At 49.5% G+C, this 14,818-nt stretch overlaps 1 protein-coding gene across 1 annotated transcript in view; it reads right to left on the bottom strand.

The window, feature by feature from the left end:
• The window catches only part of LOC112116648 (alanine--tRNA ligase, cytoplasmic), a 36,204-nt gene extending 23,246 nt beyond the window's left edge, over window positions 1-12,958 (bottom strand). Inside the window, exons 1-9 of the mRNA XM_029912024.1 lie at window positions 12,799-12,958; window positions 11,723-11,911; window positions 9,900-10,045; window positions 7,133-7,324; window positions 5,990-6,134; window positions 3,865-4,010; window positions 1,837-1,945; window positions 1,567-1,717; window positions 840-964 (exon numbers count right to left, since the gene is read on the bottom strand). Of these exons, the coding sequence (XP_029767884.1) occupies window positions 840-964; window positions 1,567-1,717; window positions 1,837-1,945; window positions 3,865-4,010; window positions 5,990-6,134; window positions 7,133-7,324; window positions 9,900-10,045; window positions 11,723-11,911; window positions 12,799-12,942 (1,347 nt within the window). The 5' untranslated portion in view covers window positions 12,943-12,958. The remainder of the gene's footprint in view (window positions 1-839; window positions 965-1,566; window positions 1,718-1,836; window positions 1,946-3,864; window positions 4,011-5,989; window positions 6,135-7,132; window positions 7,325-9,899; window positions 10,046-11,722; window positions 11,912-12,798) is intronic.
• Between the last annotated feature and the right edge of the window lie 1,860 nt (window positions 12,959-14,818).

Raw genomic sequence — 14,818 nt, 5'->3', positions numbered from 1 at the left:
AGTACCTTGCAGGGCAGAAGCCCTGAGGCCTCGTCCCCTCCTGCTGGGTCTGGAGTTTTTAAGAGCATGTTGGGCGGCCTCAGAAAGTAAAAGTTTGAGAACCCTGACCTAGAGACCCATCTACACAGAGATTGCTGTTGGCTACACACCCACTGTTATTCCTCTGTTGAAGAAGTCTTAGCCCAGCCTAAAGAAATCTAATCAGTGAGTCTGCTTCAGGCAGCAATGGGATGAACACAAGAGGGCATATTTTCAGAAGAACCTGTGACGTGGGACAGATAGAGCCCGGGGGGGACACAGGCCAGGGCAGATGAAAGGCAGGTTTCCCACAACCACACAGAGGAGGAGGTTTGGAGTCTGTGTGGACAACGTGGTGCTCCTGATTGCTGAGATCACGAGAAAGAAGGAAGGAAAGCCACACGACATCTGCACAGCCCCCCGTGAAGGTTTGTGATAGCAGGGCTGATTCTCATGCAACCTGCTCACTGTTTACTTCAAGGAATTCAGCCTTCAAGAGGGCAGTGGGGAAAAAAGCTCCATGAGAGCTGGCAAGGAGCTAGGCACCCTGGTAGGAGGCAGAGGTGCCCAGTGTTTCTCCATGCAAATGAGGCCTGCGCCCTCAGGATCTGCCCTCCAGCCAGACTTCTTGTGCTTTGCCCCAGCCTGCCCCAGGACCCAGCAACATGGCCCAGGGTGCTCAGAGTCAGATCTCCTAGGAGACGCCCTGTTGTAAAGGAGCAGAGCGTTGTCCCTTTAAACCACTAACAAAGGAGTCCTCCCACACCTGTGCCCCCGCCTACTCCTTGTAGTAGGGTCAACGCAGAGGGGCTGGTCTTTACCTGAGCCATCTTCCGCTCTTCCTCGAAGCCTTCCATGTCCACAGTGAGGCCCTTCTCCTCAGCAATGAGTCCAGTGAGATCCACGGGGAAACCATAGGTGTCGTATAACAGCCAGGCAGTGTCCCCTTGAGAGGAGAAACAGATCAGTCAGGTCTCCCACTACTCCTCCATCAGAACCCTCCCACCTGGAGCAAACCAGCTCCCAAAGGGCCTGGGACACTTCCTCGGCTAACGGGGAAGCCTACGAGACTCGGCAGTGGACCTTGGAGATATGCCTGGCTAATGGGCACTGGCAGTCAGCGGTCACAGTGCTGGGGTCACAGCCTGCAGGACACCCGTAGGTGGATCTCAGTCCAGTCCCTAGCAGACAGCTGTCCACAGTAAGATGTCGCCACCCACCAGAACAGGAACCAATTGTTGGCAGCCGAATCAGAGAGCCCAAGGACTGAATAGGCCATGGAGACGGGATCATCTTGTAGGTCACAGGTGAGCCCATGGCAGGATGGTGCCTGGGGGGGCTCACTCTGCAGCTGTCCCCGCTGTGATAGAGGGCTTCAGTCTCCAGTACCATCAATCTGACACCTTTCACTCTGCTAAATTCACAGGCAGCCCAGCTGAGCCCTGAATGACTCAGCGGCAGATTTCCACCGGACACAGCTGGTGTGTCGGGGCAGGAGGATTCCCTGGAAGCCTCATTCAGCATGAAAGGAGTGAAAACAAACCTTACCAGGGATCGTTTTACTGTTTCCCAAGCTCTGGATCTTCCTGTCCAGGATGCGGCGCCCTCTACTGAGCGTTTTCAGGAACTGAACCTCCTCTTCATTGATAATATCCTTCACCATATACGGGTCCTTCTTTAGCTCGGGGAACGCGTCGCCCTGCAGACACAGAAGTAGCAGCCATTAAGAGCAGAGATCAGCGTCAGACAGCGGATGGAGTCTCCAACCATGCACAACCTTGGAGTCTCATGCAGTTACTGTGCAGCAAAGGGACCTACCAGCGACTGCACCACGACGTCGACCAGTGAGGCGAAGAAGCCCTTGGGGGCATTGAGCTTCTCGTGGGAGTAGCGCACGGCCCGCCGGAGAATCCTTCTCAGAACATACCTGCAGGAACAGCGCAGAGAGAGGGGATCCTCACTCCGATGTTACACCCCTCCCCTCCTGCCAGTGGGATCCACCAGCAGCTAACCATGGGCAATGCGACTGAGGGCCTCTTCCTCAGCTCCTCCCACCTAGTTTTGGAATCCACGCCCTCAGCACCTGTGGGTGGGAGATGAGGTGCGCTGGCAGAGTGTGGGGAGCAGGACTAGAACAGCAGAGGGGCTAGGTGTCAGGACTGAGGGGCATCAGCACAGCTGTGACAGACTCGAACATGCGCCAGGCTGCATCAGAGCCTAGGTCCATCAGAGGAAGGTGTAAAAACCCTATAGTAATAGATGTGAGATAATCTGCCCTCTGTTAGTTAGAGCCTAGCTTCCGCCCAGCAGCATAAGGTTTCACATCCCGTCCCAAAGTGTTGGGATCAGTAATTATGATCACTCTGGCTATTCTTGATATCTGTATAAGTGTCCAATGCCTTTTTGCATCTTGCTAAATTCTTGGCCTCACAGACTTCCTGTGTTCATGAGTTCCACAGTCTAATTATGCACTGCGTAGAAAAATATTTCCTTCTATTAGTTTTGAATTTTCTTCCTTTTAATTTTATTCAATGTCCCCTTGTTCTTGTGTTATGAGACACAGACACCAGAACTTCTGGATCTACCTTCTCTAGAACAGTCAGTATTTTCCATACTTCTACTGCGTCCCCTTTTCTCTCTCTCTTTGCTCAGGTAACAATCCCAGTTTTTCAATCACTCGTCACATGAGAGTTTTTCCAGGCCATTGATCATTCTCATCACTCTTCTCTGACCACATCTCTAGTTCTGCAATAAGATAGGGTGACCAGTGACAGACAAGGCCACACCTTTCATTTACATCAAGACATTTTACTACTTTCAGTGTTATTCTCCACCCCATTCCTGACATCCTAAATCTCATTGCTTTGACACCCAGGTCCCTTTCTAGGGTTGATCCATCTATGAAGTTTACCTCCTTTATTTTTAGCTTTGGGGCCTTTTTGACTAACCTTCACATTTTACTGAAATCTCCCTTTCTAAAGGTTAATGATGCTGTGTCCCTTTCTGTAGCCTACCCGCCCCTTGGATATCAACACTAATTATATTGTGGTCACTGTTAGAGTGGCTCAACTACTCTCCCTTCTTGAACTGGTGCCTGTGCGTTCACTTAAAGCCGAGTTAAGAACGACCTCTCCTCTTGTGCTCTAGAACTAGCTGACCCAATGGGGCCAAGTTGGAACATTTGACCATTTTACGTGGTTAGTGGGGGTCTCCAATTACTACCATGTTGTTCGATTTTGCTACCTCTGATCTCTCAACACTGCGCTCACTCAGTCTCCTTTACTTGACACAGAGGCCTGCAGTATAGCCCTATTCATATATTTACATTCTTACAGCTTGGGAACTGCCTCTCTGTGGAGCAGCTGCACGTCAGCAGTGAGGGACATTGGCCGAAGCGTGTGTGTGGCAAGCCCAGAGCTGGAATAGCAGGGGCAAAGCTGAAGCTCAGGACCGACATGCACTGGCAGCACTGGGTGGAAAGTCTGCACAGCACTTACCCAAACCACAATAAGCCTGGCTCCAAGCCCTGCTATTGATCCCTTCCAGCCTTCTCCGTTACAAGGAAACAGGGCCTTGCATGTGGAGGTGGTTCAAATGCGGGATCTCCAGATGCCCAAAGGAGTGAGAAGACCCTCACTGCACCCAAAGCAGAGGGGGACATCACACCACCTCTGTTTCCAAGATCAAGATGTCAATGGCTGTAAGTTTCACCTGCCTCTAAATGGTGGAATTTCATCATCGCCAGGACTGAACTGCAGCCTCTGGACACACACACCCCCTGCAGTAACGCCACTCCGGCTTCCTCCCCGGTTCAGTAATGCACAGTTGTGCCACATGCACTCTTACCCTCTGCCAGTGTTGTCAGGTCTCCCTCCATCAGCAAGAGCCACGGTGATAGTTCGGGCGTGGTCTGCCAGGACTCGGTATGCCATGTCTATACCGTCTACATCCTCAGCACCAACCTTCCCTGTGTACGGCCTGGCCCCAGTGCCCTAGGCAGAGAGAGGAGACAGTGGGTATGGAGAACCTTGCTGTCTTGTCTGATTAGAGAGACACACACATATGGTTAGATACATGGCTCTGCTCGGCAGCATGGCTTAGATGACCCAAGTCCAGGGCTGGCCTTGCTCTTCTTGCTCAGGGCCAGTAGAGGCTGGGAATGTTATGGAGGCAGCACACTCCTCTGGATGGGAGGAGGTTACCTCGCTGTCCCCCCCCCCCCCCCCCCCCCCCCCCCCCGGAATAGAGGTCGAGTGGCTCTGGAAGGAGCCAAGCTCAGCTCTCCCTGATCAGAAGGGCACACTGGGCACACGCAAAGTGACACTGCTTGGTTCCAGCATTCAGACAGAGCCCAGGTCAGCGAAGGCAGTGACTGGATTTGGAGTGACAGCTGGGGCAGGGACACGGCTGGTTTTGCTATGTTGGGTCACAGACTCCAGCCAGGCATAACCAATACAGCCAACAAGTCTTTCCCCCAAGCAGTTTCACTGCAGTCCCCATTCTATTTACCACGCTCTGTTGCTGCTTTCAGGGCCTGGCTTCTTCCTTCACTGACAAAGCCAGAGGGTGTTCAAGGAAAGCCGCCTTAAAGGCGACCTGCAAAGAGAAACGTGTTTGTGGCCCTCTCTTTGTTTCTTTATGGTCGATGGAGATGGCCTGGGAAGGCTTTTCAGAAACAAGCCCCCAAAATGCAGCTTTTCTGACTGTTTTTTTTAATATTCGAAATATTGATCCTGTCAACTCATTTGCAGAAAGGACTCTGTGGATGACTGGGAGACTGGTAGGATGAGGATATCAGAAACCCCCAGTAAGTGAAAGCCTACTGGGGAAGGGATTTTTATCAGACAGTGAAACCCATGTGTTAACATCTAGTCAATTCCAACGTTTGAGAAACGTTCAGGAGAAAGGATGTCTTTGTTAAAGATTCAACACCCCTCACCCCCACCCCAAGGGCTAAGATTGCTCACAATCCACAATTCAGAGTCTTCCAGCAAAATCAAGATGATCACATGGGATATTCCGAATGAGAAAAGCAAGCAGAAAAACAACTCTTTTTGAAAAAAATCTTTTCAGGCTTTATGTATCCATCAAAAAGGAGCATAAATCCACCCTCTTCTGCTGCACACCTTTCAGACACCACCCAGCAGGCCAGCATATGCCACTTACCTAACAGAGATGGATTATAAAAGTCAAGCTACATAGTCCGGCAAGCCTTGGAGCAGGGGGTTTTAAGTAAGGCAGGTGACTGGCTGCTGAAGTTTGGCTTTGGACCTAGTTTCACCACCTAGATCCCCACACTGGGTCCACCCGTCTTTCCAGTTGAGGAGAGCTGGACGCGGCACCCTCCAGAGCACAATGAGACTTCCCCCAGTGCTTAGACAGGGTCGGGGGGAGTAATCAAAAGGAGAGGTGGGGCACCCTCTCCACCAAGACTCCCAAAGGAGGGACATGCTGCTTCTGCAAAGTTCCCAGCCTCTGCTGGCCCAGAGCATGACCAATGGAGCTTGGCCCTGAACACGGAGCTGTGCCATCTCAAGCCTACTGATCAGGTCCGTTTGTTTAAAATGGAAGTCCCTTTGAGTCAGGCTTTCTAGGGCTCTGAAAATCTTAGTGCAGTTAGAAAGCTTGCAAAAGGAAGGCAGCTATAGAGGGGAGGGCGGTGTCTCCTACTTTCAAAGACGACCAAACGGTTCATGGTCAGCACATCTCACATGCTCTCCCCAGATTCACTCCTAAAGCAGCAGCTACGGAATAGTCTAGTCGTCTACCCTTACCAAGGTACAAATCTGCAAGCCAAGCGCTTTTAGGTTCATGACAGGTCGTTCTCACAGCTGCTAGGAAGTCACCATGGTCCCATCCTCTGGGACAGCTTCCCTGACTGCACGGTGCCATGCACACCTATGAGGCTATGCATAACAGGGGAAGCAGATACATTTTGATCAGGTTCAATGGGCCAGTCACGGATCTGTACCTTCTGGATGGCTTCAAAGTAGGGGATGAAGAGATCAGTGTCATAGTTGGACATCTTGTTTTGCAGCACAGACACCAGCCTTTCCAGACCCAACCCAGTATCAATGTTCTTCTTGGGAAGGGGTTTCAGGGTCCCGTCAGCCTCTCTGCCCAACCCCAGGGAGAAAGACAAACAGTCGTTGAACGGGTTGCTGCAGGGGGGTTGCCATCTCTTCCCTCATCCCCACATGTCTTTAAACGATCCCATTGGTCTTATGAGGCAGGCATACACATGGGCCCCTGGGAGCCTTAATAAGAGGGTAATTAACAAGACACTCAAGAGCAAACTAGAACCAGCATAAACAAATCCTCCCTCACCCCAGAAAAATGGGCTGAATAAGTGTCCCCAGCCTAGCCCAGGAGGCTGCCACAGGCTGTCTCATGTATATGGGGGTAAGGGAGAGCATTCCAAAGTCACAGGCCAGTGGCAGACTGGCCCTCCTTCCAGAGCTAGAACGAGGGAAAGGTCAGCAGCCTCAACCCCACTGATCAAGGGCTGTGATGGGAGATGGCACAGACGTGAGCCCGGTGTTTGGTCTGAAGGACTCTCACTGAATGACAGGCAGCTTGCAGAGCCTCCGAGCAGCTGTGCTGCCACATTCTGCTCTCACTGCTCCATGATAGTCCTTTCCACTCAGTAGCTGGGCTTGGTTATTTGCTCCCAACGGCTGCTTGGGGAGGATGGTTAACACACAAAATACACTGTACCAAGTGACATGGGGCGCTGGGAGTGCAGCTTAGCTGCTGGGGTGTGGAGGGTGAAGAAAGAGGAGTTTTAATGGGGCCCCCTGTGCCTGATGAGGCACAGCAGTGGCGGGAGCTAGTCACGGGGCATAGGTGTTACACAGGGAAAAACAGTGGGAGGTAACAGCAGATGAACTACAACCTCCCTCCTCCTAAATCCCAAATTTCACAATTTAACCATATTCCCCCAACACCCATCGGGGACAGCTCAGAAGCCAGCTGTGGGGTTGGCGAGAACAATTCACACTGGAGCGTGGAGGCTCCCGGTGCTGCGGCTTTCCAGAGCTGTCTTTTTACTAGAGTGAAGTGCTCATTCTCCATCAAACAAGAAATGTGTGGAGGGGGCAGGCTCTTGGCTCACCTGTTAAACTGTATGAACACCAGGTTCCAGATCTCCAAGACATTGGGGTCATCTTGATTGACGAGGTGCGAGGCATCCCTGTCCCCAATCCGGTCATAATGAATCTCACTGCAGGGGCCGCAGGGGCCTGTGTCTCCCATTTCCCAGAAGTTATCCTTCATGCTGCCAGGCAGAATCTTGCTCTCAGCCAGTCTGTACCAGGAAAGTGCCCGTTAAATTAGAGAGGTGAGAGCAAGACCTCCCCCAATTCAGGGGCAAACAAAGAAACCACCTTTTACTCATTAAAACTCATTGAATGGGTTGGAAGAGCCCACAGGCTTTTGAGAGAGACCCAGCTGAGATCCTGCTTTCTAACACCTACCAGTTGGACTTCCCATCCTAGCAGGACCAAACAAGTGCCCCCCACCCAAACTGACACATTCACAAGAAGTCATCTCTCCTGGGGAGAGGCCTGTTGCATGGAGAATATTTTTAAGGTGCCACCATGTGCTTTTAGAACTGAAAGTCATCAATTTTTTACAACCTTCTGTCCTCAGGGACAAGGCCCTGAAGGCTGCAGCTGGCCACTGGCCTTGGTTAGGCTTCATTAGAGGTTTTCTTCTGTGTAGAATGCCCAGGCTTTATTTAAACAAAGCTACAACGGGATGCACCTCAATCACTCCCTTTTCCTAACGAGTGTCACCTCAAAGCACTTGGCTTTATGGCTCTGCCACCCAGAGAACATGATCTGTGATATGCTGCCACGGTGAAGACCCACTGATGTGTGTCCATTGCCAAATAAGACATGCTGCATTTCCTTAAAATAAAATGCCGTGTGAAGTAAATACCACCTACTCCCGCTGTTCCCACTGCAAAGTATATGGGATTTCAGCCAGCAATGTATCTTGAGCATGGTCATAAATGGGTTTCCATGTGGTTTCTGATTCCATTTCAGTGATACAAGGCAGGGATGATTTAAATCACTAGTCAGGAAGACTCGATTTAATCATGGATTTCTACATCAAAGTGCATTCTTGTTGGCTGTTATAACCTTAATACATATTCTTCTCAGGTACAGGAACTTCATTAAAATATTCCCAAACTGGGTGTCTTACAGCCTGCTGTCATTATAGGTTTTCCCTTCTAGTGAGAGAATGGTATGGTAGATCTCAAATCAATGAAGGCTACACTCAGAAAGGCCTCAAGACTTCTGGAATATACTGCTCAAACAGTTTCACTTTTGTTTCTACTGCCTGTCCCTCCCTTCTCAAATTTATCTCCAGACTTCTTCTCCTTGTCCAGATCTATTCCGCCCCCAACAATCTTCTATTCATTCAACTTTTTGAAACTTTTCACTTTTAGAGAGAGGGAAGGGATTGACTCCGTGTACACAAATTTGCAGAGGGACAATAGGGTTGAGGTCTGCTATTTCTCACTTCTATATATTATTTATTTATGTCTTTAAAAACATTTTTGCTGTTAACAAGCATGTTATCTCTGGAGACACAAATCCACAGTTTGAGAACTGCAAAACTAGGCATCTCTGATGGTATCTTCTAGACTGAGCACTGAGTCCCATTGGGTAGATAGAAAGATTAATTTAAATAATCTATACAGCAGCCCCTGGAACCCCATAAGATTGGGTCCCCAATCCATGAACTATTGGAACTCATTTACAAAACTTTTCTTAAACATTACATGAATATATTGTCTCATACTATAAAATTAGGATTTATAATCCCTATTCCGTGATGAGATATCTTTGAGCTAATTAAAACTATCTTTAGATAGGTTTTCCCCCTCAAAAAGCATTTTATCAAAAAAATCCGATTTTTTTTTATTTTATTTTTTTTTTAAATCATTGATTTTTATTCACCCTGGTATAAGGTTAATTCTTTCACGGCAATGGCCCACTCTTGCTGATGGAAGAGAATTTGCACATCCTGAGTCTGTCCAGTAATCCTATGCTGAAGGGATTCAGCCTTCACAGGTGCACCTACAATCCCAGAGATCCCACTTCCTAGCTGGCAAGGGTTGCATGGTTAGGCAGGGTCAATGTTTTACTTGTTTCAATCTCTGTAATCGCCCAGGCTCAGGTGCCACTGAAAATCCAATCTGTGACTACAGAACAAAGCAGCAGCAGATCTCAGCTCTTGTAAATGGCAGTAAATTAAATCATCACTAAATGGAAACTTCCCTTCCCCTCAAATTTCCCCAGCCTTCTCCCGTTCCAAACACCCATTTGAAAAGACAGATTTTGCAGCATGCCCTGGAAATCAGCAGATCCAGACTGTTTCAGCCCAAGAGGAAAGCAATCCCCAAGTCACAGGCTCCTTGTGGAGAACACCACGTCAGCAGCTCCCATTCTGGCAAGCCAAAGCAATTCCACCTCAAACGTTTTTGCTGAGCACTACTGCAGCAGGATGGCGCAGGAGTGCTCTGTCAGGCAGACGCATCCCAGGCCGTTTAGGGCTTTACCGATCGCAGCCTACACCTTTAACTCCATCTAGAAACCAAGAGGCCGCCAGACCACGGAGCATCAGTGTCACGTGAGTCATCTCAGCAGGGAGGTCAAAGACTGACTGGGCTGTGGGGAGTGAATTATTTCTCACCCCATCAGGCTGTCCCTTTAGGGTGTGGTTTGGCTCACTGGTGAGACAACGTGAAGCTTATTCTGCCTCAACCATGGCATGGGCAAACAAGGGACTCCAGGTGCCAAGGCTGCCAGGCCTGCACCTATCACCAGCACCGTTTTCATAAGAACAGTTATATTTTTAAATGCCCTTACCCCAAATCCCGCCAGATCTGTTTGCACTCAAGGTCTGGCTCTAATCCGGCTGCCTTGTTGCCACCAAAGTAAGTGACATAGAGTCTTTCAATGGGGATGCCGAACTCGTCGGTGAGAAGGTCCAGAGCCAGTTTACAAGCCAGTTCCTGCACCAGGAAAGACAAGGTGAGTGAGGAAAAGCAAACAGATCTTCTTACCCATACAACACAGCCCAACCCAGAGCAGGCAGGGGTTGAAGGCACAAACTATGTAATGCCTCAGAATAGGCTTTGCACATCACAAGTCTAAAGTAAACTGAATAGGAAGCACAGGGAACACAGAACACATGAAACATCCTCTCACTGACTCCATTGCGTGAAAAGAATTGAGGCCTGGAACCTACACAATGGATTGCCCCTCTCTCTAGACCCACTGCAAGTACCCCTTTGAACTGCCAGCTCTGCCAAACACCTGCCCCTCAGAACCTGAAATGAGCTGAAGTCTCAGACTTTTAGATAGCAAATAAGCTCAAGAACCGGAGTGCTTTAGCTAACGACAGCTGAAACAGGCAGGCCAATATTTGCAGGGGCCAGGAAATCCCCATACATCAATAAACTGAGGGTTCCCTGGATGGCTTCCTACAATCAGCCAAAGAATAAAAAATTAACACTTAGCAGGTTCCACTGTGATTCTCTCTTTCCTCGTTGATTTTTGGTTCAACTGTTATTTTAATCACCTTGCTGCACTTTGATCAGCTTCATGAAGTTCCTTGGCACAGTATTAACTCTTGAACTAAGCCACTTGCAAGGATATCACACTTCCCCATTTTATGCTCCTATCTCCTCAGCAAGTCCTTCTCACTAACTCCGGCTTGCACCCAGAACATCCGCAGGAACCCTGCCTCCAAAGTTCTAACGCCTGCAGTCTGAGTCACCTACAAATGAAGGGCTGCAGAAAGTGCACTGGAAAATGATCATTCTGGATGATAGCCTGCCTAGACGCTAAAAGCCTGATACAAGGATTTGCTTTGCCTTTCGTAGCCCACTGGACCAGGAGACTTTAATCCAATTTAAAAGTACTGGTTTATTTGTATTTTTTATTGATTCCCTATTGTTATAAGAATGAATGTTGGTCATGCTGCTGTAGTGCAGATGAACAAGATGTTCAGATAGTGCCGTGTAAGAGGTCATAAAAGTACAGAGATTAGACAGACAAGAACAATTCTACAGAGAGCTTTTCACATCCAAAGTGATTTACAAACGTTAGCTAATTAATCCTCTCAACATCCCTGGGAGGCAGGTAGGCAGCTATGGGCTTTTTCCACCCATAAGAGTCCCAAGTGCTTTACTATCCGATGCTCAGATACGTTCTTCTTCGTTTTTGCATTTTTACTTTCTATCAAATCAATGGCCCCACTGCTGTGAGGTGGTATACAGAATTTTCTGTCTTAGGCGACTGACTTATGCATCTTACTACCATGCTCAGGGGCTAATTGATCACCAGATTTGGGGTCGGGAAGGAATCTTCCCTCAGGTCAGATTGGCTGAGACCTTTATCCAGCCCTCTAACAGGCATAACCAACCTAATCAGTTCCCTGCCATCACAGGGAACATGGGCATTAGTGGCATCTCAGTCACTCCCATTCTCTGCCTGCAGCACACAACAGTCCTTGTGTTAACCTCCCAAGGACTGGTTTAACTGAGGTCATTCGGCTCAATGTAGAGGTATTTGGGTGAAGTTTAGTGACCTGAAGGTCAGACTAGATGATCTGATGGTCCCTTCTGGCCTTAAACTTCATGAAAGCTCTGCTTAGATTCCAGATCCCCATTGACCTTGAAGCTTACCTTGAAGTAATCTCCAAATGACCAGGACCCCAGCATCTCAAAGAAGGTGTGGTGGTAGACGTCTTTCCCCACATCATCCAGGTCGTTGTGTTTGCCCCCAGCTCGGATGCACTTCTGGGTATTGGCGGCTCTGGTCAGTTTAGCCATGGGGTGGGAGGGATCAAGGGTATTGAGGAAAATGGGTTTGAACTGGGAGGAAATAGCAACAAGATGATTTAAACTTAAGAACTCACCTAGGCAGCGAGCACTCTGTGGGTCAGTATATGTGGGCCAATAAGAACATGCCTGAGGCGTGTATTTAGAAATGCTGAGGTCGCCACTCCACCACACTAAGGCACCTTTCCATCACTCCTGCCAAACCAGGAGCAGTACTGGTGGACTCTCAGGGGTGCCGCATCCACCTGTCTGTGCCAAGGAGGGCAATTATGCTCCCCCCTCCCCCCCATTCAAAATAAAAGACTACCAATGTTTTTTAAAAACAGGATTTGTTTGCTTGGTGCTAAGCGCCTGTAGTCTTGTCCTGACTGCCTGGGTTCTTGGATCAGGCCCTAGTGACGCAATGACAGAATGGGAATGAGGAAAATGCTGCCTGGTGCACAGAACGGAAATGTCTCTGAAGAGCCTTCTGGGTGTGAGCAAGACTCCCCTGAGGAGCAGGGAGCAGTCTGCACCTCCACCAAGGATTCCGTATGGGGAGGGAGGGAGGCTTTAAACACCAACCACGGCTTAGCAGAATCATTGTGGAGAAAAGCTGCCCAGGGATGTGCTGATTTAGTACATCCCCCGGGATGCCATGGCCAGACTCCATTCCCAGCCAGGGATGCCCTGCGCCGGGCCCTCCAGAGTCCAGGGACATCTTATCTATCATCATCACATCACAGCACTGAGAGCCCGCAGCCAGGGGCCTGACAGGGGAACTGCTGGAACAATTCAGGCCCATTATATCTCACCAGAATGAATTTCAGTGTGATAAGTACTACCCACAATATACACGGCTAAGCACCCCTCAGTTCTTTGCTCCGGCAGAAAGCACAGGACAAGTACCAAAGTCACACAGTCCTGGGAGAGAGTCCTACCTGATTCATGCCAGCATTGGCAAAGAGCAGCGTAGGATCGTCCAAGGGGATAGTCGCAGATGAGTGGACATAGGTGTGCTGGTGCTCCTTGAAGAAATCAATGAACTTTTGCCGGATCTGCCTAGCTGACAGTATAGTTTCCATCCTGAGATCACCACGCAAAGCTGGCAAAAGAAAAAAAGAACGCAGATGGGTGAAGGACACATTCTGCTCAGTTTAATGGGACAGTCATGAATAAGGATCCTGGGGAAGGGGCAACTGGGATCTAATTCACCCAATTCTTTTGTCTGGGTCTCATGAGTTAGAATTTTCAGATGTTAATTTCTAGTCTCACTTGTTTCCAGGAGTGATGAGAGTGTCTCACTGTGCCATACATGGTACTGGGCTAAAGGATCAGATTCCACAGCTTTAAGGCAAAATATCCCCTCCAAACTTATGTGGTGGATACCAAACCATTAAGTCAGATTGAGCCTGGCTCCTCTGGGGAGGGGCCCTGAGTCACATTCACAAAGGCCCACAGTACTGGTGACTCTATGCTGTGGCTCATGAATGCCATCCAACAAGGATCACGGTGCCTTGCAAATACAATAGACAGAAAATGGATTTTAAGTGATCATTGCATGCTCTACAAACCCCGAGTTAGGGCTGGCAATTCAGTAATTCACTTAGCAGGAAAAAAAGGGAACAGATTGTTATAGTTTAAAAAGAAACCCTGAACACCAGGATGAAAGGAAATCGGGACTTAAGGATCCTGCACCAATCATCACTATCCTACAGCAAATTGACTACCAGCCCTTCTCCCCAGAGAGCACTGGCTGCTTCCCGCTTCACACGCTGCAGTCCCGGAAAGTGTGTATGGGAGAACTAATAAGCAAGGTCTACTCCAGCTGCCAGGAGACAGCAGGCAGAAGTAGGAAAGGGGTCTGAATGGCTTCTTTCTGGCTGCTTCTCCAGAGCCACAGGACCAGCAAAGGAACCAGCAGCATGATTGTCAGTGCAACACCCTTCACCATTTCCACCCAGGCCCAGATTCACAAAGGCATGTAGGCACCTAGCTCCCATTCAGTGTCTAAATAGCTTAGAGGAGCTGAGTCTTGGAGTCCATTCTGGAACCCTCCAGAGGAACTGAGAGAGAAAAGGGTGTCCCATTTTCACAAACAGGAGACGGAGCAGAGACTCTGCCTGTCCACCACTCAAGTCATTAGAGCAGCAGCCGCTCTGACTCTCTCTGAGCAAGAAAGAAGAGGCCGGGGTTGGAAGCGAGGGGAAAAGCTACATTTAAAAAAAAAATCATTTTTGAAGTGCACTAAAACCCCCACTGGCATTTTAGCTGTCAGGCTTTTTCACTTCTCCCAGAGTGAGGATTTTGGCAAGAACCACCCATTTAGCAGCTTGGCCAAAGGTCACAAGCAGAGCAAAGAATTGAACCCAGGAGTCCTGACTTCCAGTCCCCTGTTCTAACCAATACCCCTCACAGCATATACAGATGGGAAACGGGCTATGCCATGTTAAGCAGGGCTAAGATGATGCAACAAGACCCCAAACAACTACAAATAGGGAAACAACCCCAAAGCACCTGGCACTGGCTACTACGAGAAGACCATTGGTCAGACCCAATACGGCCTTTACGTTTTTAAAGTACATTTAAAATGCAGGCCCACAGGGCCTGACATTTGGGAGAGCTGGTTTAAAATGTTATAGGCAAAAAAACTGCCCTCAGCTCTACCCCAGACTGCCAGGGGCAGGGTCGGACAGGGTCCTACCGGGGCCACGCCCTGGGCAGCACTAAGACACGCTCCCTGTATGCCAGGTGGTCCCGCGTCCCCGCCCCGCGGCAGGTCGCCCCAGCCCTTCCGACGTGGCGCGACTCCCCAGCCCCCGCTCCCAGGGAGCCCCCAGACCCCGCCACCCTGAGCCAGACTCCCAGCATCCCCTGCAGCTGCGGCCCTAGAGCACCAACCCCAGGGGATGCTGGGAAAATGGCTCAGGAAACGGGGGCACCGTGGTAATCGGGGGGGGG

Source organism: Terrapene carolina, unplaced genomic scaffold (genome assembly GCF_002925995.2).
Source record: "Terrapene carolina triunguis isolate 2854851 unplaced genomic scaffold, T_m_triunguis-2.0 Scaffold165, whole genome shotgun sequence".
In the NCBI taxonomy this organism is placed as follows: Eukaryota; Metazoa; Chordata; order Testudines; family Emydidae; genus Terrapene; species Terrapene triunguis.
This window is presented reverse-complemented; position numbering and strand designations above follow the sequence as displayed.